General features: G+C 34.5%; 2 protein-coding genes across 4 annotated transcripts in view; both read left to right on the top strand.

The window, feature by feature from the left end:
* Nucleotides 1–1,792: 1,792 nt before the first annotated feature.
* LOC129312981 (uncharacterized) lies at nucleotides 1,793–15,483 on the top strand. Of its 3 annotated transcripts, XM_054955790.1 has the most exons (14): nucleotides 1,793–1,869; nucleotides 2,613–2,797; nucleotides 2,980–3,149; nucleotides 3,258–3,404; nucleotides 3,509–3,560; nucleotides 3,686–3,860; nucleotides 7,006–7,088; nucleotides 7,362–7,574; nucleotides 11,103–11,219; nucleotides 11,598–11,754; nucleotides 12,780–12,887; nucleotides 13,106–13,171; nucleotides 13,775–14,037; nucleotides 15,051–15,483. In XM_054955790.1, exons 1-14 carry the CDS (start codon nucleotides 1,800–1,802, stop codon nucleotides 15,126–15,128), a joined length of 1,884 nt encoding a protein of 627 aa, XP_054811765.1. In that variant the 5' UTR covers nucleotides 1,793–1,799; the 3' UTR covers nucleotides 15,129–15,483. The 3 variants fall into 3 exon arrangements, 2 of the variants coding, with proteins under 2 accessions (XP_054811765.1, XP_054811773.1); XR_008593810.1 differs by lacking the exon at nucleotides 15,051–15,483 and having other exon boundaries at nucleotides 13,068–13,171; nucleotides 13,775–13,857; XM_054955798.1 differs by lacking the exon at nucleotides 7,362–7,574.
* The window catches only part of LOC129313008 (uncharacterized), a 91,136-nt gene continuing 75,151 nt past the window's right edge, over nucleotides 8,864–24,848 (top strand). The window contains exon 1 of the mRNA XM_054955829.1: nucleotides 8,864–9,306. The gene's annotated coding sequence lies outside the window, so the exon portion shown is untranslated. The remainder of the gene's footprint in view (nucleotides 9,307–24,848) is intronic.

Raw genomic sequence — 24,848 nt, forward strand, 5'->3', positions numbered from 1 at the left:
TTTCAAAATTTCACGGTCCGTAATTAAGATTAATGTTCTTAGCAGGTCCTTAATTGTCATTCTCCCAATTAAAAACCTGCCATTTCAATTTTGGGCTTGATGGTAAAGAGTATCTTAGTCTCCTCATTCAAGTCTTGAGGTGAAGAATAAAAAAAAAAAATTTTCAAGCTAAAACGGCTTTGATGAGCCAACAAAAAAAATCCTCTCATAATACCATAAGAATGATTAGAAGCTTCCTGGAGAAACGAATCAATATTGCACTTTCTTTTTATTTCAATTTTCTAATACAAAGCTTACTTGATTCTGGCTGAGTCAAAAAAAGAAATTCATATGGCATTTGGATGGTTAAAAAAATATCTATTTAAATATTAATATGGCATACGGTGAGTAGTAGCATTTGACACATAAGTTTTAAATTTTAAATTTTGTAACAATCAAAGATTTAAACATTTAAACTTTACATGACTAATTTTAAAAATATATTATTATTATTTAATAATTAAAGTAAAAATTATTAGGGATTTAGATCACATAACTATAGTTTAAATTTTATTTAAATGAGCTAAATTCAATATTAAAATAGTTATTATACTGATGAATTTGTTAACCATTATATCTTTTTTTAATAAAATATTAATTGAATATAATTTATGATTTGATTATATTGTATATATGTTATTGAAAAATTATATTAGATGGAAGATAATTCCAAGACCCACGACCATTTTCCATCTTGTGGGTGGTTGCTTTAAATTTTTTATTTAAATTTATGCATTTTGTAAAGTAAATGTAATTTTAAAAATTATATTTAAAATTATAATTTAAATTTACATATTTTGTAAAATAAATAAAACTTTAGAAACTTATGTCAGATTTTTATTATGAAAATAAAATTGATTTAAATACATTAATTTCGTTTTTAAATTTGAATTAATTCCATTTAAGTATGTTCATTTAAAAAGTACAAAACCTATTGCGAAATATATATATATATATATATATAATGGGAAGTTATCATGACCATGGATGATTGTGAAATCTAAAAATGTGGAAACAATATTAAAAAAGTTTGAAAATATATTAAATTTCAAATTTTGCATATAAAAATAAAGAACTTTTATGGGTCCATTTTAAATTTAAAAGGTTAGTTATTTTTGGATGAAACAAAATATATATATATATATATATATGAGAACACGTGGCATCCTAGATATAAGCTTGCGGTTTTATTTTATAAATTATTTTTTCTTTGATTCAGTGAACTACATGGGCTATTATAACATTTTCATGGTCTTTATGTAGCATTCTCATATTTCAATAATACTCTCTCCGTTTAAATTATAAGAAATTTTAAAAAAAATTTATATATTAATAAATCTTATTAAATATACTTAATAACTTTATTTTTTTAAAAAAATATAAACTTATAAAAATACTCATAATTTAATATATTAAAAAGAGAAAAAATAAAAATTAATTATAAAAAAGAAAGAGTAATATTGAAATTAATGCATTTAATGAAATATTAATATATCCAAGTGTCTTATATTTTGAGACGGAAAAACTTCTTTAAAAGTGTCTTATAATTTGAGAGTGTATTTTTTTATTCTCTCATTAAAATAGACTAGACTAATAATTTAAAAATTTAAATATATTAAATTGTGTCAGGACCGACACCGTCGTATTTTAGCTTTCCTGAAAAATTTAAATTCCCGCCCATGCCACAGATTGAAGAATATAAAAATGATACTCATTCTGTTCCAAGGGAAGCAGACATAGCATTGCAGGGAAAAGGAGAAATGTCTTCAAGCGCTATGGACGATGTTGATCGTTTGTTCGCGTGCTTCAAGTGCGGTTTATCCCCTCCTCGTAAGCTTTCACTTCTTTCTAAAACTTATAGCTTCTAGCCACTTCGCACAAATCGTTGATTATGTAGGATTAGGTCCTTAATATTTGAAATCAAATCTTCGTTCCTTTGTCCTTTTATTTTATTGTGTAAATTGCTTTTGAATTTTTGTTTTAATCTAGCTAATTTGGTTTCTTCGTTCTAAAGAGCGACTACACTTATCAACTAACGTATCACAATTTTGTTATGCTAAAAAGTAAAAACATGTTCTTTTTTGGGGTACCTACTTACATTTCAACTCCATTTTGTTCTTGTGTTTCTTGTTGTTCTCATTGATCTCCCTTTCTGTATATTCTCGCTTACTCCTATTTTACCTCTATGCTGTACAGTGCCAATCCAGACCAGTTGATTTTTTGCATCTTGCGCTCTCAATATTTTTCACGCATCTAAATGAAATTTGACCTCTCTTTGAACATTTAACTTATCTTTTATCGAGTATCATGATTTAATCTAATTCGTTTTGAAATGGAATAAAACAAAGAATTCATAAGGAAACAAAGTGATTTATGTGGCAGCAAATTGAGAAAAGTGTAGCAAACAAGTTTTTTTTCCTTATCAAGTGATAGATGGGTAATTGTTCATCAAATTAATGACTAGAACACGCAGCTGTTTATTTTGATGTAAGTTTCTGTTAGGTGAATAGCCTCACCCTTCCCACTTTAATATGCTTTTGCCATGAATGACGTAAAAACTTTTGTTTTCACAGAATCTGCTATGAGGGAAAGAAAGAGAACTAAAAGCAGATTGGATCAAGGAGGTTCAACACATAAGATCTCATCACATTCTAGCCTTCTATCTCCCAAATCAGTTGAAAAGGAGTGGAAAAGTCCCACAACTTCTGCCATTTCTCCATCTGGCCAAGCAAAAGACATACAGTCTTCCATTCAGAAAGTAATTACCACTTGCTTAGTTACAACCCCCTTGTTTTTGTGCTGTACTAATGTTGTTTTGTAATTGCTGCCAACCACTTGATGCTTCAAGAAAGGCCTATACTCTTCATTGCTTTTGATGCAGTGGAGCAATTAAATTGTGCTTTTTGTTTCCAACTAATTTACCTTGCATTATCTTTTCAGATTAAATCAGCTATAGCAAAAGCAAATGGTTTTGGTCTTGGGAAACAGTTCTCTCCAGTTGTATTTTATGGAACTCCACACGGAGTACCTCCCAAAAAACCAGTTCATTACTGGCGCTTGTTACATGAGATACGTCTTGATCTCATTGAGAAAAATAAACCAGATTTAAGGTGTGGGATGCTAATCTACTGTTTATATTGTTTCAGTGAGAATTCTTTTTGTACCATGTTTTTCATAATGTGAGTAGTGAGCTTTACTCATGGTTTACGCATGTTCAGGGAGGAGGTTTGGGTTACATTTCCAAGGCAGGAGGAAGCAATGAAGTTTGCCAAAGGACAAGACCATCTTCATATCTTCAGTTATCAAGACCATTTTAGTGGACAAAGAAGGTTCCTCGTGTCTACATATACAGAGTTCTGGAGAAGGTTACCTTCGTGTAGTTTCCACTGCCATTTGATTAATTTATTATTGCTTCTATTGTTAATGGAAGTTCTGTGCCTGCATTTTCACAATGTTGATGTACATTTAGGTACAAAAATATGGATTCCAAATTGCGTCATCATTATGAAGTGATTCAAGAGGTAATAGTCTTGTGTGTTTCATGGTCATTGATTTCACTAAGCAAGTGATACAGTACTATTATGAGTCAGCTAGGCAGATTTTCATCTTTGGATCTCATACACTCTAAATGATATTCTGCTCTCAGGGTTTACCATGCCATATTTATTTTGATTTGGAGTTCAATAAGAGAGTCAATCCAGGAAAGAATGGAGATGATATGGTGGATCTCTTGATCTTAGTGGTTCTAGAGGCCTTAAATGAAAAATATTTCATCTCTGGAGACCCAGAATGGATAGTAGAACTGGACTCTTCAACTGATGGTATAGATTTTTCTCAAGTTCAATTGCTTTGTTTTATCTATGCTGTAACTTTTTTGCTTGCACCTCTACATTCATTTTGCAACCTCTTATATCCGCTCGATATAGAAAATTAACCAAATCACCACATACGCAATAACAACCAATAAACAAGTACTTTGTTTGAAAAGCTTGGACTCAAGACTTGTTTTGTAAAACTATTGAAATCACAACACATTTGAGTATTACACAGCGGAAGTAAGTGATGCATTCATAACACCAATGGCATGCATCAAAAATTACAAAAAAAAAAAATCAAATCAGATTAGGGGCCATGTGTCGTGGCGTGCAATACATGTGCTGCGGCATGTGGCATAGAGCCACATGCCTAACCTTCTATGTCATACGCCGCGGCTCGTCAGTTCGAATTTGCTCTTGTCATTTGATAGCAGAAATGACAAACTTTCGGCTTGTGCCGTTTTCACATATGACGTCCAATCGAAATGATTCAAGCGCCTACACGAAGTTTAACTCATAAGCTAACTAATGAGATAGTCTTGGACCTGATATAACGGTATGATCAAAATATGGACACTCGGGTGCAAAAAGTTGTCTTTTACAAATCTGTTCAATTTTCTCATTAGACCACACAAGGCTTTAAACCAAGTCTAAATGGACCTATCACATTTAATTAACCACACACACACACACACACAAATTTGACCCTTCGATGGCTAATTTTTATATTTCCCAACTTTTTCACAATTTGGTCCATTTGGCCTTTCTCACCATAATTCCACCATATATTCACTACTTGAACATTCACAACACATATAAAACTAAACCTTAGCCCTTGATTCTCATTTCACCACATATGTACGCATTTAGGTTAAGATTTCACACATTCACAACAATCTCCACAATTTTCTCTATTTCACTACTCAAAATATGCATATAACCTTATGGCAACTTATATATACAATTTGCATTAAAGATTCAGTTCATTACACAAACTCAGAGCTTTCATAGCCACGGCACCATTATGCTGGTCTAGACTCTTTTTCCTTACCTTGATCACTGCTCTGTCCTGTAAAAATGTAATCACAGGGGTGAGATAAAAATCTCAATAACAGAATAACTCACTACTGACTACTATCACCAAATATGGAAAAGTGTAGCATATTATATAGTTAAAACATAACATACATCATAAGTTTCTCTTAAATCACATCAATATTTCACATTTTATCCCTTTACATTGCTTTTCACCATTTTATTAACACAAGCATGATCATTATCAACTGAACTTCCAAATCACTCCAACTTGAAACCATAGACTCGCCGTAGACTAATATACACTCTCATTGGCTTTGAGCTCATCTTTAATGGTAGAATCACCCGGCCAAAGGTGTTCTATTTTACTGTTGGACTATGGTTTTTCCTAATACACACAATGCGGTGTCATTGATTCCAACTTCATATCACACATATACTAAGAAGTCCAAATGTCCAACACCATACCTCAATAGGTACCAAAAAAATAATCTCCAATGCCGCACCTTGAGAGGCACTAAGAAGATACAATTCTCCAACACCACAACCCGTCGGGCGTTAAGGAGAATATGCCATGTGCCCTTATCACCGCATTGCACATGGGTGAACTCTCACCCTTATGATCATGCTTTCTGAACTATACTTTGATTTTCAATCACCACTTTACTCAGGTATACTTACATATATAAAATTATACAATTTTACTTGTTTATCTAACCAAAACTCATTTTCATGCAACATACACACCAGGTCATAAAACATGCTTAGTTTAAACTAATTTCATGTACTATATAGCATACGGACACACAGTTATAATAAATAGTCAAATAAAGGAAGTTATTCAGTTATCTCAATTTTTTTGTCACTAAAAAAGTTACCCATGGATTTTAACTATCACTATAGCTCGTTATAAGCTTCCTTTGATACGCTAATTTAGACACAATTGGCACACTAGTCATTTGGTCCAAATTGACCAAAACTATTTAATTACTATTTATGGCTACACTTAGCTGTCTATTCTTTTTTATTTATCCATTCTAGGTCTATTATTATTCGATTATCACTTTACATCACCTTAATTGGTCTCATTTCAGCTAAACAAGATTTTCACCCTAAAATTTCAACGAATTGGGGCCAAATTGAGTTTACGGGTTCAAAGTTCTATTGTTCATCTTTAAATCAATCGTAAAGCTCTAATTTAACTCTCGAGAACTTTTTTATTACTATTGGACAAGAATCAAACCCCTTAAATTTCATTAATTCAATTTCTCTATGACTCATATTTAGAGAAATTTGAGTAGAATGGAAGGTAAGGGTTATATATAGTTTAACTGACAAGTTACTGATTAGAAGTGCCTTCCACGACTCCAAAATTTCTTGCGCTATCACCTAAATTTCACGATTTATGGGGTTATTTTTTGGCTATGCGCCTTAACACAGTGAAAAGAATTCTCACCACATGCACTTGTTTCAACCCGAAACGCAATCCTCTCACTTGTATTTGCCCATTTAACATCCCAACAAGTCCAATCATCACATTATCACTCAAAACCTTAATCACTTCATCATTACCAATTTACTTTTGATTAACAACTAATCATAGGATTAGGAAATTAGGATGTTACACATTCCCCCTTTTATGCTTAATGTAGTAATTATGAAAGGAAGAACAATGAATAATCTGCAGCTCTTTTAATGTATAATGATGTAAGAAACATATAATATTCCATTTTTGGTTATGAAGGAGGGAGGCACAAGGCCAGTAGTTGGAAATGGGGAAATGGATGGAGTAGGAATCAAATTTTGCTTCATTGAGTCTCCTCTTAGTGTCACTTGAGTCTAGGCTCTTGATCTAAGACACATGTAATGTTCTTATTGGTATGTTATATTTGTTTCCAGAATGATTAAAACCTTTTTTGTGTCACTCTAGTAGGTATTAACTGCTTTAGCAAGGTTCTTTTCATCATTTTGACCATCACTTCACATTAGACCTTAGGTTTTGCCCCAAATTTTGTTTTATAATGTTCACACCTGTAAAGAACTGCTGTGGCACCAAGTCTTGTGTTTCAGAATTACAATTTGAATGCTTATTATCTTAAATTAATCTTACCTGCAGAAAAGTTCTCTCGACATTTAATTATTCGCATACCAAAATCTGCTTTTAAGGATAACTCTCATGCAGGAGCATTTGTTTTTGAAGTAAGTCTGACTGTCTAAGCATATTTATATATGATATTTGATGAGGTTGTTTTTTTGTGACTTGAGATACCTTTGTATTTTAGAGTTATTTTGTAAATAATTCAAGTTCTTCGATGATCAATGTGCTGTTTTTTCCTTTTATATGTTTTAAAAGTAGGGTTTGAATTTGACCAAAAAAAAAGGAGGGTTTGAGTTATGACATGGCATCTATGTTCATCTTTCTTACATAAAGTACTAACTATTTTCGCTGCATGATGACTTACAAACTATCAGATGTGCTCACGAGTTCAAAATGCTAGGGAAAAGGATGGAAGATTTGAAAAATTGTTTGTGAAGAAGGATTCAAGCTCTGATGAATGTTCAAGCCAACTTTTTGTGGACACTGCTGTATATTCTCGGAATCGTTGTTTCCGTCTACCTCTATCATCAAAAGCAGGAAAAAGTTCAATACTTGTACCATCTGGGCGATACAAGTGTAAGAACTTGGTATGGTCCTTGATTTATCAATATTAACACTTTAAAGTTTTAGTGTAAAAAAAATTATTTAATGAGCATCTTGTCTCAGATAATTATAATGAAAAATTGAGTTCTACTCATGACTTTTTCGCTTTCAATACAACAACAACAACAACAACAAGCCTTTATCCCACTAGGTGGGGTCGGCTACATGGATTGCAAGACGCCATTTTGCTCTATCATTTATCAAGCTTTTAGGAATATTATTAATTAACAGATCGTGTTCAATAACTTCCAAGAGTGTTCTCTTAGGCCTTCCTCTACCTCTCTTAATCGGACTCAAAGTTATATGTTCCACTCTTCTCATTGGTGCCTCCCTTGGTCTTCTTTGTACATGCCCAAACCATCTCAACCGATTTTCTACCATTTTTTCCTCAATAGGTGCCACCCTCACTTTTTCGCGTATGTGTTCATTTCGAATTTTATCTTTACGTGTATGTCCGCACATCCATCGTAACATTCTCATCTCTGTTACTCCAACTTTATGCTCTTGCTGTCCCGTTAGAGCCCAGCATTCACTACTATATAACATTGCCGGTCTGATAGCAGTGCGATAAAACTTTTCTTTAAGTTTATTAGGCACCTTACGGTCGCAAATAACTCCTTTAGCTTTTCTCCAATTAAACCACCCAGCTTGAATTTTATGTGAAATATCTCCGCTGATTTCGCCATCATTTTGAATAATGGCTCCCAAATATCTAAACTTTTCCACTTAAGGTATAATTTGATCTCCTAATTTCACTTCCAAATTATTGTCGAATATTCCTTTACCAAATTTACAATATAAATATTCCGTCTTACTTCTACTCAGACGAAAACCTTTCGACTCTAATGTCCTCCTCCATAACTCAAGTTTGCAATTAACCTCTTCTTTTGTCTCTGCTATAAGAACTATATCATTCGCGAAAAGCATACATTTCGGGATTTTCTCTTGAATATGTTCCGTCAAAACATTTAAAATCAAGTTGAACAAATAAGGACTCAGAGATGATCCCTGATGTAGTCCAATCTTTATAGGAAAATCCTTTGTTTGACCACTAGGCGTTCTTATACTAGTTTTTACCCCCTCATTCATATCTTGTATGGCTTTAATATAAGCAATCCGTACTTCCTTTTTTTCCAACGCTTTCCAAAGCACTTCTCTTGGTATACAGTTATAAGCTTTTTCCAAATAAATAAAAACCATATGTAGATCTTTATCTTTACAACGATACTTTTCCATTAATTCCCTTAGTAGATAAATCGCTTCTGTAGTTGATCTACCTGGCATAAAACTAAATTGATTCTCAAAAATACTTGTCTCCAATCTCATCCTGTGCTCAATTACTTTCTCCCATAATTTCATTGTGTGGCTCATGAGTTTAATCCCTCTATAGTTAGTACAATTCTGAATATCTCCTTTATTTTTATAAATAGGAATTAATGTACTTTTCCTCCACTCATCAGGCATTTTCTTGGACCGTAAAATCACATTAAATAACTTAGTTAACCATCTCACCCCTTCTTCACCTAAATATTTCCACGCTTCAATAGATATACAATCAGGTCCGTTGGCTCTACCATTTGCCATTTTCTTAAGAGCTTCCTTCACCTCCTTATCACGTATTATTCGATAAAATGACAAATTTTGTTCTCCTTCACCAGTTACTAAATCCTCCAAGTTATTAGATGAATCCTCTCTATCATTGAAAAGTTTAGAAAAGTAAGTTTCCCATTTATTTTTAATTTCATCATCTGTAACTAAAATTCTTCCCTCTTCATCCTTAATACACCTTACCTGTTCTAGATCTGTTGATTTTCTTTCCCTACTCTTGGCAATTTTAAAAATATTTTGCTCTCCTTCCTTCGTCTCAAGGTTCTTATAAAATTCTTCAAAAGCTTTAGAACGAGCTTCACCCACAGCTCTCTTAGTTTCCTTCTTAGCCATACGGTACCTCTCCCAATTTTCCTCATTGTTACACAAATGTATGGCTTTAAAACAATTCTTCTTATACTTGATTTTGTCCTGTACACTATTATTCCACCACCAAGACTCCTGATCTCTCAGACCAGAACCTTTCGATTCTCCCAAAACTACTTTTGCAACCTCCCGTATCTTTTTAGCCATATCCTCCCATATGATGTTAGCACTTCCCTGAGATTCCCAAATTCCTTTATCCAAAAGATTTCGCTTGAAAATATCTTGCTTCTCACCTTTTAATTGCCACCACCTAATCCTTGGTGTTACTACTTGTCGACGTTTTTGGATTTTACTCATAATACACACATCAAGGACTAGGACCCTATGTTGTGTCGTTACAGCATCTCCGAGGATCACCTTACAATTTTTACAAAGTCTTCTATCTATGTTCCTAACCAAAAGAAAATCAATCTGTGACCTTGAGGCTCTACTTTTATAAGTGATGAGATGCTCATCTCTCTTCTTGAAACAAGTGTTGGCAATCTTAAAATCATACGCCAATGAGAAATCAAGAAGAGTTTGTCCTTCATTGTTTAGCTTTCCAAAACCAAAACCATCATGCACCCTCGCATACTGACCAGCTTCCCTCCCAACATGCCCATTAAAGTCTCCTCCAATAAAAATCTTTTCACTCTGTGGTATATGTCGAATCAACCCCTCCATATCCTCCCAAAATAATTCCTTAAGACTGGCTTCTGTCCCGACTTGCGGCGCATAAACGCTAACAATATTAACAGTCTCACGTCCAATTATCATTTTTAAGGAAATAATTCTGTCTCCAATTTTGCTAACTTTTTCGCTTTCAATTTACTTGGGAAATGATGGGCCTAAAGCTTGGAGATGGGGTCCGGTGTATAAAAGAAAGTCCAAAGGAAGTAAAGCCCAAGACAACCAGTGAGTGGAGTAAGGGCAAAATGGTCACAGTAAAGGGTAACGGTTGTCCTGACAGTGTCAGAGTAGTGGTAGTGCGTATATGAGGGTGAGGGCAGGAGGAATAGGTAGGGAGGATTTATTTTGAGAGTGGAGAGGTCCTGGTCTCTCGAAAACCAGGTAGTGTGTGGGTGATATTTGTGTTTTGGTTACTGTTTCATTAGGAAGTAAGCTGATATTAGTGGGTGTATTCTCTATATTTTTCCTTTGGCAATAGAGAATCACAGTATTTTTCCATTATCAATTCTTCTTGCTTGGATTGGTTCTATCAGGGAATAATCAGAATGTTTGGATCAGATAACAACATACGTTGCATGATCACATATTATTCAACAAGAATTAGTCTGTTCTGTGCTTGTTTACACTATGCAAGTTTTCAAAATTACATCATTGTAATGTGGAATGAATAATAGCATGTGTTGGTACCAGGTCATCTCCTAAGATGTTCTGAACACCAGAGTTGCATGTTCAAATCCAGTGCAGTGAAAGTTGCTAAAATATGCATCATCCTGAGCAAATTATAGTGTTTGCTATATTTGTTGTTTTGGTGAAATAATTGTTTCCTTCATAGTCAGTTATGAATCAGATTATCTGTCTTTCAATGTCAGGGTGAAGAAGACATGTTCATGGCATCATTGATTTGCAATATAGATGCTGATTGCAAAAAGTATTTACTCTGGAAAACAGAATCAAATTGTGTGAAGACACTACAATATGATACAGAGGTAGTTTTGGGCTTTAAAATTGTTGATTTTTGATTGCATTACTTTTGTTCTCTCTCTCTTTTCAGACATTTCGTTACTCAAACAATTTAATGGTCTTTATATCTTTCACTTTTTGATCAATATTCAGTATAAGATATGGTGAAAGTTGGTGCATATACCAAGGCCTAAGCCTGTCATAAGGTTTTCTTCACAAGGGGCTGTTCTCTGGTACCTAGTACTGCTCCGTTAACTACTAAATCTTTTTAACACTTTGATCACGCATAACTGGACATAGTGGTGGCTTTCTTGTGTATCAAATCTTTTTTTTTTTTTTTCAATTAAACCATGTGAACTTTTTCTGTTTTTGGTCAATAAACAATGGGAACTTTATTTTCACAGGTGAATTATAATCATGAAAACTGTCACAAATATCCTCTGGAATTCACATTGAATAGTCGTGAAAGCGATGCTCCAACCGCATACTTTGTGGGAAAATCACCATTCCCGTTTCTAGACAAATTTGTAGAGTCCATTGCCTCTGTTGGGAATATATCAGGTAATACATACTTCTAAAGTTTGATTTAATTAGTGGACAAATTGCCAGTTTGATTTTGTTTCAACTATGCTTGCTACTTTTAATCTTGCTCCTTGCTTGAGGGCAATACAGCTTCAGATCTGAAGCAAGAACTATCTTGGAAAAAGAATTTGTAGAGAAGAAATAGTTTCAATTGATATTTGGTAGCAGCTTTGTGACTTCTTGTTTGTTGGTCTAGCTTCAAGTTTTTAGTCTGTTCTATTCTTCTGAATGCAAATTAATATTTCCTATGTTTACAATTTCAACCGCTCAATTCATACGCCGGTTGATCACCTGACTCTTGATTTTTATCTTCCAAAGACAACTTACTAAGCCACTTTCTGAAATTGTATCTATGGTGGTGGAATTAGGCAGATCATTTTGTAGTTTTTCCGCGCAATAATTATAATTTAGGGTCTCCAAATATCAATGGAAATTATATCCTACTCAGCTTTCGGCTTCATGCTTTGTTGAGCCTCATGCTGACATCAGCTGATATATACAAAGAGGGCTTCTACAAAGCCTGCGGGGGGAGGTGAGGAAAGGTTTATGAGAGAAGAAAAGCCGAAGGGACTTCTAAAGTGTTCCTTACTCATGGTGGTTCTGGTATAGAAAGCAGAATCGGATCAAAGCAACTATTCTCTGTTTTCTTGAAGTGAGAGGGTAAGTGGAGCAGGGTGTGTAGGGGGCTCTGCTGCGACAGAATGCTTTAGGCAAGGTTTAGTGTTGTTGTGAGAGGCCCTGAGCTCTAGAAAGTCACGGGATTTCTCATTTAGCCCTAGCTTTCATGTCTTGTCTTTTCCCTTTATTTTCCTGTGTTCTCGTGTTTCTCATCAAAGATAGGGAACAGTTATTTTGATATATATATACATTTCAATTGAAGAGCTGTAATTCTTCCTTATATAATCAATATTATCCAAGTTTCCATCATGCTTTAGCCTATTTGTCAAGTTATATACTGGGAATATAATCTTGCTCAACTTGTTGATGCCTTCCTGCAATTTTAGGAAAAATTCGAGCTTGGTATTGGTTCTCAGAATTTGGACTGATAGTATATAGCATGTCAAGGAATCGGTACTGTGAACGAATTGGGAGGGAGCATAAAAGCAATCATGGTAAGCTTTTAACCATCAGGAATATCATTTGCATAAACGTTCTTGTTTTTCTTATTTGTGAGTCCAGGCTTTTCATCTTCAGAAGTCATAAATTGCGAATGTTCGAAAAGTTCAATAATTCTTTAGTTTCTGTTCTCATGGTGTATGAAAATCTTGTTTTTCATTTGATTGTTATGTCAGAATTTCGCAACTTACTAATGGGATGTTTGGATGGCCAGTGATGTATGCTATTGATTTGAGAAGGGCAGCGTATTATCAGAAATGTCATGATCCGGACTGCAGAGGTTAGCATAAAATATAATGATTTGATCCTTGAGTTATTAGGTCTATTTAACTTTATTCTTTGAACATTAATAAATGCACTGAGCTAGCATCTGAAAATAACATTAACTGCGTTCCATATCTATTGTTGTTGAAGATTCATATAAAAAAAGGTGATAGATGAAAATAAGAGTTGATAAGACAGAAATGTAATTTCTAAATGAGGGTGTGATGCAACACACGCACACACACCAAGGCATAGATCTGAACAGAGGGAGAGAGTAGAGAAAAACCAGAAATAGGGAGGGAGAAATGAAGAAGATGACTAGGAAAGAATAATGTTAAGTATCTTTAAAAATAAACAAGCTGACTAGGAACAATAGTTTTGAAACAAAACCGAAGTCTATAAAGTTAGATGCGGAATGGAAGGAGTATAAATCGTCTTGTCAAGTTGAGATGAACACAATTCTTGAAAAGACTTTTTGTTTTAAAAGGCTAACATGTAATTCACTAAGTTGTGGGGACTAAATCTAAATATGCTTAACAATTCAGTGACCAAGTTAGTTTCTCTAACATTGACTTAAGTTCGTCCTCTCCCGTTTAACAAGCTGATTTGATGGGACCAGGTTATCGATCTCCCTTGCGACCCCTTCCAGCTGAAGTAATCTATGGTTCTTCAATTGAATTTAATTCATTTGGGATGGTTGATAATGAGCAGCCGGTAGATAATGACAAGAGACATCCAGTTATTAATGATGATCAGGCACGGAAATTCCCATCCTACAATGATAATATTGCAGACAGTCCCAGTGGTTCTTGGTGGCTAGAAGCATTAAAAGCTGTTGGGGAAGTTGAGAATAAGCAAAAGAAGACAGAACTCAGAACTACGGTTAGTCTATTGATCGATTACTTGTTTCCCACCTTTTATTCAATTTCATTTTCTCTTCAACTTTTAAAAATGTCTAATAATATATTGTATAGAAAATAATATGCATGCACAAAGGAATTTAACAAATTGTCCTTATTCAAAATAAATTATTTACAAGTTTTGTTTAAATATTTACAACTTTTCTTCTTATATTCGCAACAATACAACAACAACAACAACAACAAGCCTTTACTCCACTAGGTGGGGTCGGCTATATGGATTGCAAGACGCCATTGTGCTCTATCATTTATCAAGCTTTTAAGAATATTATTAATTAACAGATCGCGTTCAATAACTTCCAAAAGTGTTCTCTTAGGCCTTCCTCTACCTCTCTTAATCGGACTCAAAGTTATATGTTCCACTCTTCTCACCGGTGCCTCCCTTGGTCTTCTTTGTACATGCCCAAACCATCTCAACCGATTTTCTACAATTTTTTCCTCAATAGGTGCCACCCTCACTTTTTCGCGTACGTGTTCATTTCGAATTTTATCTTTACGTGTATGTCCGCACATCCATCGTAACATTCTCATCTCTGCTACTCTAACTTTATGCTCTTGCTGTCCCGTTAGAGCTCAGCATTCACTATTATATAACATTGCCGGTCTGATAGCAGTGCAATAAAACTTTTCTTTAAGTTTATTAGGCACCTTACGGTCGCAAATAACTCCTTTAGCTTTTCTTCAATTAAACCACCCAACTTGAATTCTATATGAAATATCTCCATTGATTTCGCCATCATTTTGAATAATGGCTCCCAAATATCTAAACTTTTCCACTTGAGGTATAATTTGATCTCTCAACAAATAACTCCTTTATATTCGCAACAATGCAACAGCAAATAAAGAATTTAACATGTGAAGTTATGATTTGCTCTTGATTGTTACACACGCGCACACACACATGTATTAAGAGTTTACATGAACTGGTGATGTTCATTGATTGATTTGATTCCATCAAATGGGTTTTCAAAACAGATAATTGATGACGAAGATGAGGAATGGTGGCTGGCGGTGGAAAGGACAGCCAGCCAGGCTGAAATGGCATTCAAATAACTCGTGTTGGCACCAGCAGGCAGCAGCAGAGTTCAGTTGCGTTCCCTTTCATGGCCTGTGGCTCTGCCATGTTCATGCACCACTTGTGGCATATGGTGGATATGTGTGTGTGTGTGTGTGTGTGTGTCTGTATAGGCTCTAACCTCTGTACACGCTACTGAATATTTTTGCATATAGTTGTCTACAACAGCAAGCAATCTATATTCCATGGTTCCAGAGTCTCTTATGCCCGAAGCTTATCTGAAGGTGTTCTTTTTGATGGAACTTTGATGATCATGTAATTTGACTGTAAATATCATCTAATTTTGTAAGATTATGCTTTGTAATGAAAACGTATTTCTTTTTTCTTGTATCATGGAAATTTGTTATTTTTTTTTACATTCCAAAATTTTTAATTTTTATCACACATTTATCATTTTTACTCAATATACTTAGTTATTTTTATTTTTTTAAATATAAAAATATAAGGACAATTTTATGGCCACCAAATTATTCTTTACATCACATATACCTTACCCCTATTCCATTATACTTTACCCATCATAGAGACTGCCAGTAATGTTAATCTATGTTAAAAAATATCTAAAAATGTCATTTAGGTTATAACAAGTTTTCCAATTAGTACAGAAATATATGTACTTCTAAAACTTAATATTCTTGGATACAGTAGTGACTTGGAAGTAGTAGGCATGGTGGACAGCATGACCGCTTCGAAGGGGCCAGCATGTGCTTCCTTAGCAAGAACATCGGCGCAACGCAATGCTTCTCGAGTACTGTGAAGAATCTCAATGTGTCGATCACCAAAGATCAACTCTTTGGTCTCAGCAATCTCCACAAAGGATGGTCCATAAACAATGAGATCCCAACATAACTTGACAATGGGATCCCAACAATAGAAAAATGAAAAAAATATAATAAAATTTTTTTAAAATATATTAATAATAATTTAGTCTCTTGAAATGTCATAACTCCTTTAAAGTATTTAGAGATTTTTTTTGTTATTAATGAATTTATGTAAATTACTAAATTACTCTTATTAAAAATAAATGATTCACAAGTTTTGTTTAAATATTCACAGCTTTCTTTCTTATATTCACAACAATACAACGACAAATCACAACTTCGCATGTTAAATTCATTATTTGCTGTTGCATTGTTGCGAAAATAAGAAGGAAAGTTGTGAATATTTAAACAAAACTTGTGAATTATTTATTTTCAATAGGAGTAATTTCGTACTTTATATAAATTCATTAATGACAGAAAATTCTCTAGAGACTTCAGAAAAATTATGACATTTTGATAGACCAAATTATCATTTATATATTTTAAATGGATTTTATTGTCATTTTTCCTAGAAAAATTTGGCCAAGTGCAAACGAAGCCCATGAAAATATCCAACAAAAGCTCAAATGGGTAATTAATCATATTAATCTCAATTTTAAAGAAATATCCAAAGTACAGGCTCAACCCCTTTTACATAATCCAAAAATCAATGATGTCTAAAACACACTCATCATGGTTAGACTAAAATAAAAACATGTCCTAAGTCATGACATAGAAAGCAAAGTGGCCATAGTGCCACAACAACAGGTTGAGTCCTCGAACTCAATTTTGTTGTGCCTCTCTTTGACACCTAGCTTGGTCCTCACTTGAATATGGTAAAGCAACATAATGAAACTCAAGAGTTTCAGTAACATTTGGCATTCAAATATACCTTAGCAATTTAGTGTAAAACTAGATAGAAAATATTCCTATGTTTACATAGCAACTCCATAAAGCACAACTCATAATATTTGTAAACACAGGCCATTTTCTAAATTTAGTTTGCAATCCAATTCACAATGATTTGATCAACAAACAATTCAACAAATGAACAAACGTGATGCATTTCACTTGACCGGACCTTATACATCCCTTCTGACTGAGATTGCTAGTTGAAGCCATAATCCAAGGGTATACTTGGCCAAGGTGTAGTGCCTACAAAACTCAACTACCCTCCTTAAAGGAGGTGGCCTATATCTCACAATTCCCATTCCAAAGGAAAATGGGCCCTTTGGAGAAGCCAACCACGAGATTCTTTGTGGTGGCATATGCAAAGTCTCCTAAATTATCCACTAATTAATCTACATTGCCATGGTAAAAGGATTCTAATCCATGAACATTACCATGGTAGAAAGGCTCAACCATCATTTTATAGTTTGGAGGTATAACGTTAAATATAAAACTCTTTAAAAATGGGATTGCAAATGCATTTAAATATAAACCATGTTTAGTAAACCTTCTACTATATCGCCCTGTCACTATTTGTGTAGTGAATTTGTATATATGTAAATATGTTTATAAGTAGCCTAGTAGGAATATATATACAATTTGATTTTGCTAGAATGATGTGTTAAGATGTAGAAGTGTGTTTGTGATAAACTTAAAATGAGGGATGAGATACTAGTACAAATGTAGGTTGAACATTTTGATTTGATGTCATGTTTTTGGAATTTGGCCTCAAAATTGGTTAATGGTGTATAAATTTTGAGTTTTGGGCACTTGGATGCCCTATATCGGTTATAAAATATGACTTTTGCATCTAGGTGTTCACATCTTTCATACGATGTCGGATCATAATGAAACTTATACTATTAGTTAGCTTATTGAAATCAATCGGATATCGGATGTGAAAATGGTGCACAACAAAAGTTCTCCTTGAAAAGCTATTATGATAGCAAAATGCTATCATGAACTGGCACGTGTACCGCGGCATAAATTGCATATGCGACATGTAACATCCTAATTTTCTAATCCTGTGATTAGCTATTAATCAGGGTACTGGGATTATAGATTTGGATGATTAGTTGATGATTTATGTCTTTAGGATGATAAATGAACAAATACGAGTGGAAGGATAGCATTTTGAGTCAAAGCAAGTGCGCGTGGTGAGAATTCTTCTCACTGTGCCATGCGCTACGACTAGTGTTGCATGCGCCTCAGCACATTGACCAAAAAATGACCCCTTAATTCGTGAAATTAGGGTCAATTTTAGAGAGAGAAATCAGAAAAACGTGAAAGGGAGAAGAGGAGAAGGGCTTGGCTACTAGGGCAAGAAAATTTAGAGTCGTAGAAGGCACTTTTGATCAGTAACTTATCAGGTAAGTTACATATAACCCTTATTTCTACTCAAATTTCTCTAAATATGAGTTATAGGTAAATTGAATTGGTGAAATTTTGAGGGTTTATTTCTTGCCCAATAGTAATAAAAAGGTTCTTAGGAGTTAAATTAGAGCTTTGCGACTAATTTAGAGCTAAACGATAGAGCTTTGAACCCGTAGGCTCTGTTTGGCCTAAATTAAGAGGAAATTAGGGTAAAAATCATGTTTGATGAAATGAAATTAATTGAGGTGATGTAAAGTGGTAATCGAGTAATAATGAACCTAAAATGGATAAATGGAAAAAAATAGACAGCTAAATGTAGCCATAGGTAGTAATTAAATAGTTTTGGTCAATTTAGACTAAATGACTGATTGTGCCAATTGTGTGTAGATTGACATATCACACATTTGAGTTAAGAAAGGAAGCTTGTGAGGAGCTATAGTGGTGGTTGAAATCCACGGGTAACCTTTCTCCTGATAGAAGGGTTGAGGTAACCAAATAACTTATTCTATTTGACTATTTATTGTCACTGTGTATGAGCATGCTTTCTTGTGTATGAAATTGTTTTAAGCCAAGCGTGTTTTATGGCATTGTGTGAATCTTTAATGAAAATGGCTTTTGATCAAATAAAGGAGTGAAAACAAGTAATTTTATACTTTACATGTATATATATATACACGCTATGTGTTGTGGATACATGTATGAATGTGGGACCTATGATTTGTTCGGAAAGCATGCTCATAGGGGTGGGAGTTCACCCAAGTGGAGATGTAGTGATAAGACCATATGGCATATTCCCTTTAGTGTTCAACAGGGTACGGAGTTGGAGAATTATATCTCCTTAGTCCTTTCGAGGTGCGGTGTTGGAGATTATCTTCTTCATGTCTATTGAGGTGCAGTATTGGAGATTTAGACTCCTTAGTGTCTATGTAACATGGTGTTAGAGTCAAGCACACCCCATTGTGTGTATTAGCGAAACCATATTTTGAAAGTACGATAGAATACTTTTGGCCGAGTGATTCTACCACTAAAGGTGAGCTCAAGGCCAGTGAGAGTATATATTGGTCTTAGGTGAGCTTATGATTTCAAGTCGAGGTGATTTGGAGGCTCAATAGGTAGTGTCATGCTATATGTGGAAAAGTGGTGAAAAGTAAAAAATAAGTGGAAAAAGAGTGAATTGACATATGTTGTTGTGATTTAAAATGAAACATCTAATTATGCTATGCTTAACTATATAATATGCTATGCTTTCATATAGTTGCAAGTGATAGTTGTTAGTAGTGAGTTATTCTATTACTGAGATTATTATCTCACTCCATGGTTAGATTTTTACGTGATAGAGCAGTGATCAAGGCAAGGGAAAAGAGTCTGGACTGGCATAGTGGTGCTATTGTTGTGGAGGGTCTCTAAGATTGTGCAATGAACTAAAAACTTGTGTATATGTGTAAATAAGTTGCCATAGGAGATTGCATGCATGTTTGAGTTGTGTTTTTATGGAAAGTATAGTGATTTTGTGAAATTTTAGCCTATATGTGTATATGTGTGGTGAAATAATTAATTGGGCTAAGATTGTAGTAGTACATATGTGGTGAATATGTGAAAGTGGTGAAATTGTAAAAATGGCCAAAAGAGTGCTTTTGTGCCATGTGGTGAATAGTTATGAAAATATGGAAATGAGCCAAAAAGTGATTGATTTTGATATACGTATATATATGTGATGAAATCTAGTTAATCAAGTATGTTAGGTCTTTTTGGACTTAGTTCAAAGCCTTATGAGGTCTAATAATACAAATGGATCGATTTGAGAGTTTGAATGTGCAAAATTTTCAAGAAAAGTGAATTTTTACACTTGGGTGTCTAAATTTTGATTGGACCGTTAGATTGTGTCCAAACCTATATCATTAGCTAGTTATGAGATAAGTTTTGTGTGGGAGCTTAAATCACTTTGATTGAAAATTGTATGTGAAAACGGTGCACATCAGAAGTTCATCATTTCTGCTGTCAAATGACAGCAGTAAATTCGGACTTGTGCGCCGTGGTGTATGGTGTAACACGCCGTGACGCATGACACAATGAAGGTTTGGGCTTATGGTTTTGTGCCACATGTTGGCGCATGTGCTATTTATTGCGGCATATGGCTTAAAGTCAGATCTTATTTCTTTGTTTTAAATACATGCAATTTGTTTCATGAATGCTTATGGGTTATGTCCACTGCGCATTATTTAAATGTATTATGATTTTGATAATTTTGCAAAATGACTCTTGGGCTCAAACTTTTCAACAAAGTATTTGATTACAGTTTGGTGTGATTAGTGTGACGATTTAGTTAATCTTCTCCTGTATCTAGTGGATATAGGAGTTTTAAGACCTGATTGTTATGATTTTATGATGTATTCATTCTAAATGGTATATGGAAACTTATTGTTCATTACACAACTCTTTCCTTGATGTCCTTTATGTTTCTCATTTTCATCCTTAGGAAGGAAGAAAATAGTATACATTATAAGGAGAGGCACTCATGCTAGAAGTGCTATGTTTAGACGAGTAGTTAAGGAGGAATAGGAGTCGAAAGTTCAATCGGTTCAGCCATAAAGGGATAGACATGATGAGCTACTTAAGGAGCTCAAAGATATGGTGGTAGATATAGGGTAGACAGTTAAGGATCATGACACGATCCTAAAAGGTAGAGAACAAGAGGATAGAGTTAAGGCTTGAGGCATTCCAGTGCACGATGAAGCACAGAGTAGACGTAGACTATCTCAGGGTTCGGGTAGTAGGCAAGAAGTTCCTAGTACTGATCCACTAATTGATCATGCTTAGAAAACTTTCATTCAGTTCAACCCATTGACGTTTGATAGCAACATGAAAGAGGGGGAAGCAGAATTATGGATAGAGCGGCTAGAAACCATCTTTAATGTGGTGATTTGTACCCCTGAGCAGAAAGTTGTTCTAGCCATAGTACAGCTAGTTAGTACTACCAAGAGGTAGTGGGAGTCTGTGAGGCCGACTGGTGGTGTTCAGTTGAGTTGGGATGAATTCAAGAAGGTTTTCTTTGATCAATACTTCCTAGTCTTATTCAAAATTGAAAAAGAAGAAGAATTCCATGCTTTTAGGCAGGGAGACCTTGATGAAGAAGAGTTCATAAGGAAATTTAATGACCTATCAGCTTGTTCCACATACCTCCAGCATAGTAGTAATACTAAGTGGAAAGCTGAGCTTTTACTAGAGAAGATGAGACCTGAGTATCACCAGCAAATGATGTTATTAGATGTGACAACTTATGAGGAGATGTGTCATAAGTTAAGAGTAGTAGCTAGGCATGGTAGAGAGGTAGATACTGAGAGGAGGTGAGACAGTATAGGGAGATTCTCATCCCCTTTGTGTCCGATAGGTGGCGTCTTAAAGAAGCCAGGTTACAGTTCTAGTAGCTTCAGATCGACTAGTAGGAAGGGGTTTACCAGAGGATCACAGTCTCGACCATTTCAAAGAGGATCAATGCAAAGAAGTGGGGGTGTGAGAATTAGGCCTCTACAGTCTTTAAGGCAAGCATCGAATGTTCCAATGCCGACCATGAGTATTGGAAGGTCGCCTTAGTGCAACATTTGCGGCCGATCTCATTGAGGAACATGTTAGGCTTGCTTCAAATATGGCAAGTTGGGACATATAGCAAAGCAATGCCCAGAGGGAAAAGTTGAGGGGACTGAGCATAGATCCATTATTCCTAGCCAAGTACTTACAATCACACAGGAAGAGGCTATAGCGTCTCCAAACTTGATCAGAGGTATGATTTCTATTTGTAGTCACTGAGTAGAGGCGTTATTTGATTCGGGCACTATGCATTCTTTTATGTTTGAGGAATGTGTGAATTGATTACAACTGTCATTACAAGAGTTACCTGTGCTTATTAAAGTGAAAATGCCTTTTGGATCATCTAGTATTACAAGTAGAGCATGTCAAGATGTGAAGATTCGATTTGAGAATAGAATTTCCAAGATCAATTTAATTTGTATTCCTATGAAAGGAATAGATGTGATTATTGGCATGGACTGGCTAGCAACAAATAATGCTATGCTTGATTGTGCTAGAAAGATGGTTTCATTACCAGTGTTATGTGCAACACTGGATTCCTTTGAACATCCTAAGTTCTTATCAATAGTTTGTAACATCCAAGAAAATTAAGTGGGATTTATTAACATAATGAGTGTGATTAGTGAATTAATGAAGTGTGTGGCCAGAGGGGCCTAATTACTGTAATTTATTATAATTCCAGCACTAGAAGTGGGTCTGGATCAATGGTGGGCCACCCGGGCAAGGAAAGAGGAAGAAAAAGTGAAGGAATGCCCTCTATGCATACAGGGACAGATTTAAATGCAACAGCCTCTCTATGCCATGCACTACAATGGAGGTCAGTGTGCGCTGTAGTGCACGGACAAAAATATGATAAATCAATTTTGTGTTTATTTAAAAATTAGAGAAGAAAAATAAGAGAAACACGAAGAGCATGACTTTGGCTCTGCGAGGGCTTGTAGTTGGAGCATATTAGGGATAGTTTGAAGCTCCCAAACACCTAAGGTAAGTAATCCATACTCTCTTCTTCCTTTCTCTCCCTCATTTATAAAGATTTGAGTTAGGGTTTAAGATTAATGGTGGTTTTTAGTCAATAAGAGTTATGGGTCTAATTCCATTAGTTAAAATGGATATATTAGGAGTTGTTTGTGGTAGATAAACCCTATATTAATAATTTTATCAAGAGTTTGTTGGGTAGAGCCATTAATATCCAAAATTGTCATTAATGAAGTATTTGGGAGAGTTTTATGTCCATTAATGGTGGTTTAAATATCTATTAATGATAATGTGCATTAATGAACCTAATGAACCCATTGGGTGTGGATGGATAGAAATTTATGGGATTGGAAGAATAGAGGAAATGTGGAATTAATGTTGATAATTCCCTAAGAGTGGGATTGTGATGATATCCTTGTTTTGTGATTGTAGTGTGGTTTGATTTCGCACCATTCAACTTGTGAGAAGCTTTGGAAGTGTTTTGTGTGAGGGGTAAACCTTTGACTTCTCAAAAGTTTGAGGCAACCAGGGGAAACCTAATTGATATAGTTGATATTAATTGTTTGTTTATTGAAATGGTTGATTTGAAATGTGATTTATATTTGTAAATAATGATGCAATTGGCAATGTGATGACTTTTAAGGAAATTATTTTAAAATGGGAAAACTTGATGCATGCCATCCATTTATGTTTCATGGTGTTTGATTTGATAGCATGTTGATTTGATATGTTTTTGACTTATAGAATATATGGAGTTTTTGAATTGGGAGGTATGATCTTATGTGAGATGTAATGTGGATTAGAATGCATGAATATGTAAAATATGCATAGCATGATCATTGGCAGGAGTTCTATAACATTTGAAAACTTCGAATCTGGAAAAATTAACTAATTAAGGGATAAATTAGTTAAAAAGATGATTGATTAATTTAATTATGTTTTTGGGTTGCTAATTAGCTTTGTAGGTCATATTTGGCTCTAAATTGAGTTAGGATGGAAGTCAGATTACGTCAGGTGGCATTGGGGGGAGCAAAATTGACATTTTGCTCGTTGCATCATGAGTCGCAGCTTGTGTGGCGTGCGCTGTGACGCATAGCACAGCAGGCAACTTAAATTTTCAAAAATTATCAGAAAATGATAGTTTTTATGGTGGAAAACCTGGAACACGAAGGGGCAAGCTTTGGCTACTGTTAGGGCATCATTTTAGGGGGATTTGAAGATAAATTGAGCCTTCAAACTCTTGAGTAAGTTTCTTACCCTTCCCCTCTATCTTTTCATCTTATTTTTCATGGGATTTGAAAGTGAAAGAATTTTCTCTGAATGGATTAAGCTATGAGTCTATGTTTTAAAGGTTTCTATTGACTCTAGAGGTTTGATTTAGGTTTATTAATCTTGGATATGTGGTAATATGAAGCTACTTTATTGTTTGGTGAAATTTGGATCAAGCTCTAACTTGATCATGGGGTTTTGAAATGTGATAAGTTGAGATATTAAGTATTATGTTGTGATAGAGTTAGAGGGAGGCTTGAAGGGATTGTGTGAACAAATTGTAATCTTAACAAGCCTTTTTGTTGAGAATATGAGTGAGAAGTGGGAGAATTGGGAGGTTATTGGTAGCTAATAGTGCTTGTGTTAATTGAAAATTAACATATAATACTTGTTGATGTAGATGTGGTGTGGGAAGATTTGCCTTGACACAAGAAGAGATTTAGTACCACGGGTAACCTTTTTAGTAACAAAAGGGTTGAGGTAACTAGATAATTTGCATTATTTATTATCTTGTATAAGTTATTCTAAAGTTGTTCTTGCATGATTTGTTATGTATATATGTATAAATTTTGTAAAAGTTAACTATTTTGAAAAATGAGTGAAGTATTGATTTGTAAAATGTCAAGTTTTTGAAGTAAGTAGTAATATTCATTATATTGGTTTAGAAAGTGTTTTATGCATGGTCAAGTGGAAATATATAGTGAAATGTGGCACATTAGAGGGTTGGAGGTCACCCTAATAGAGTTA

Source organism: Prosopis cineraria, unplaced genomic scaffold (assembly GCF_029017545.1).
Source record: "Prosopis cineraria cultivar Desert tree isolate PC_DT_omini unplaced genomic scaffold, ASM2901754v1 PC1, whole genome shotgun sequence".
Taxonomy (NCBI): domain Eukaryota; kingdom Viridiplantae; phylum Streptophyta; class Magnoliopsida; order Fabales; family Fabaceae; genus Prosopis; species Prosopis cineraria.

Excerpts from the sequence above, each read along its gene's own strand:
- LOC129312981 (XM_054955790.1), top strand. The coding sequence starts at position 1,800 with ATGTCTTCAAGCGCTATGGACGATGTTGATCGTTTGTTCGCGTGCTTC. Across the intron at positions 1,870-2,612 it reads GTGCGGTTTATCCCCTCCTC|AATCTGCTATGAGGGAAAGA; the intron begins GTAAGCTTTCAC and ends TTGTTTTCACAG. Across the intron at positions 3,861-7,005 it reads ACTGGACTCTTCAACTGATG|AAAAGTTCTCTCGACATTTA; the intron begins GTATAGATTTTT and ends TCTTACCTGCAG.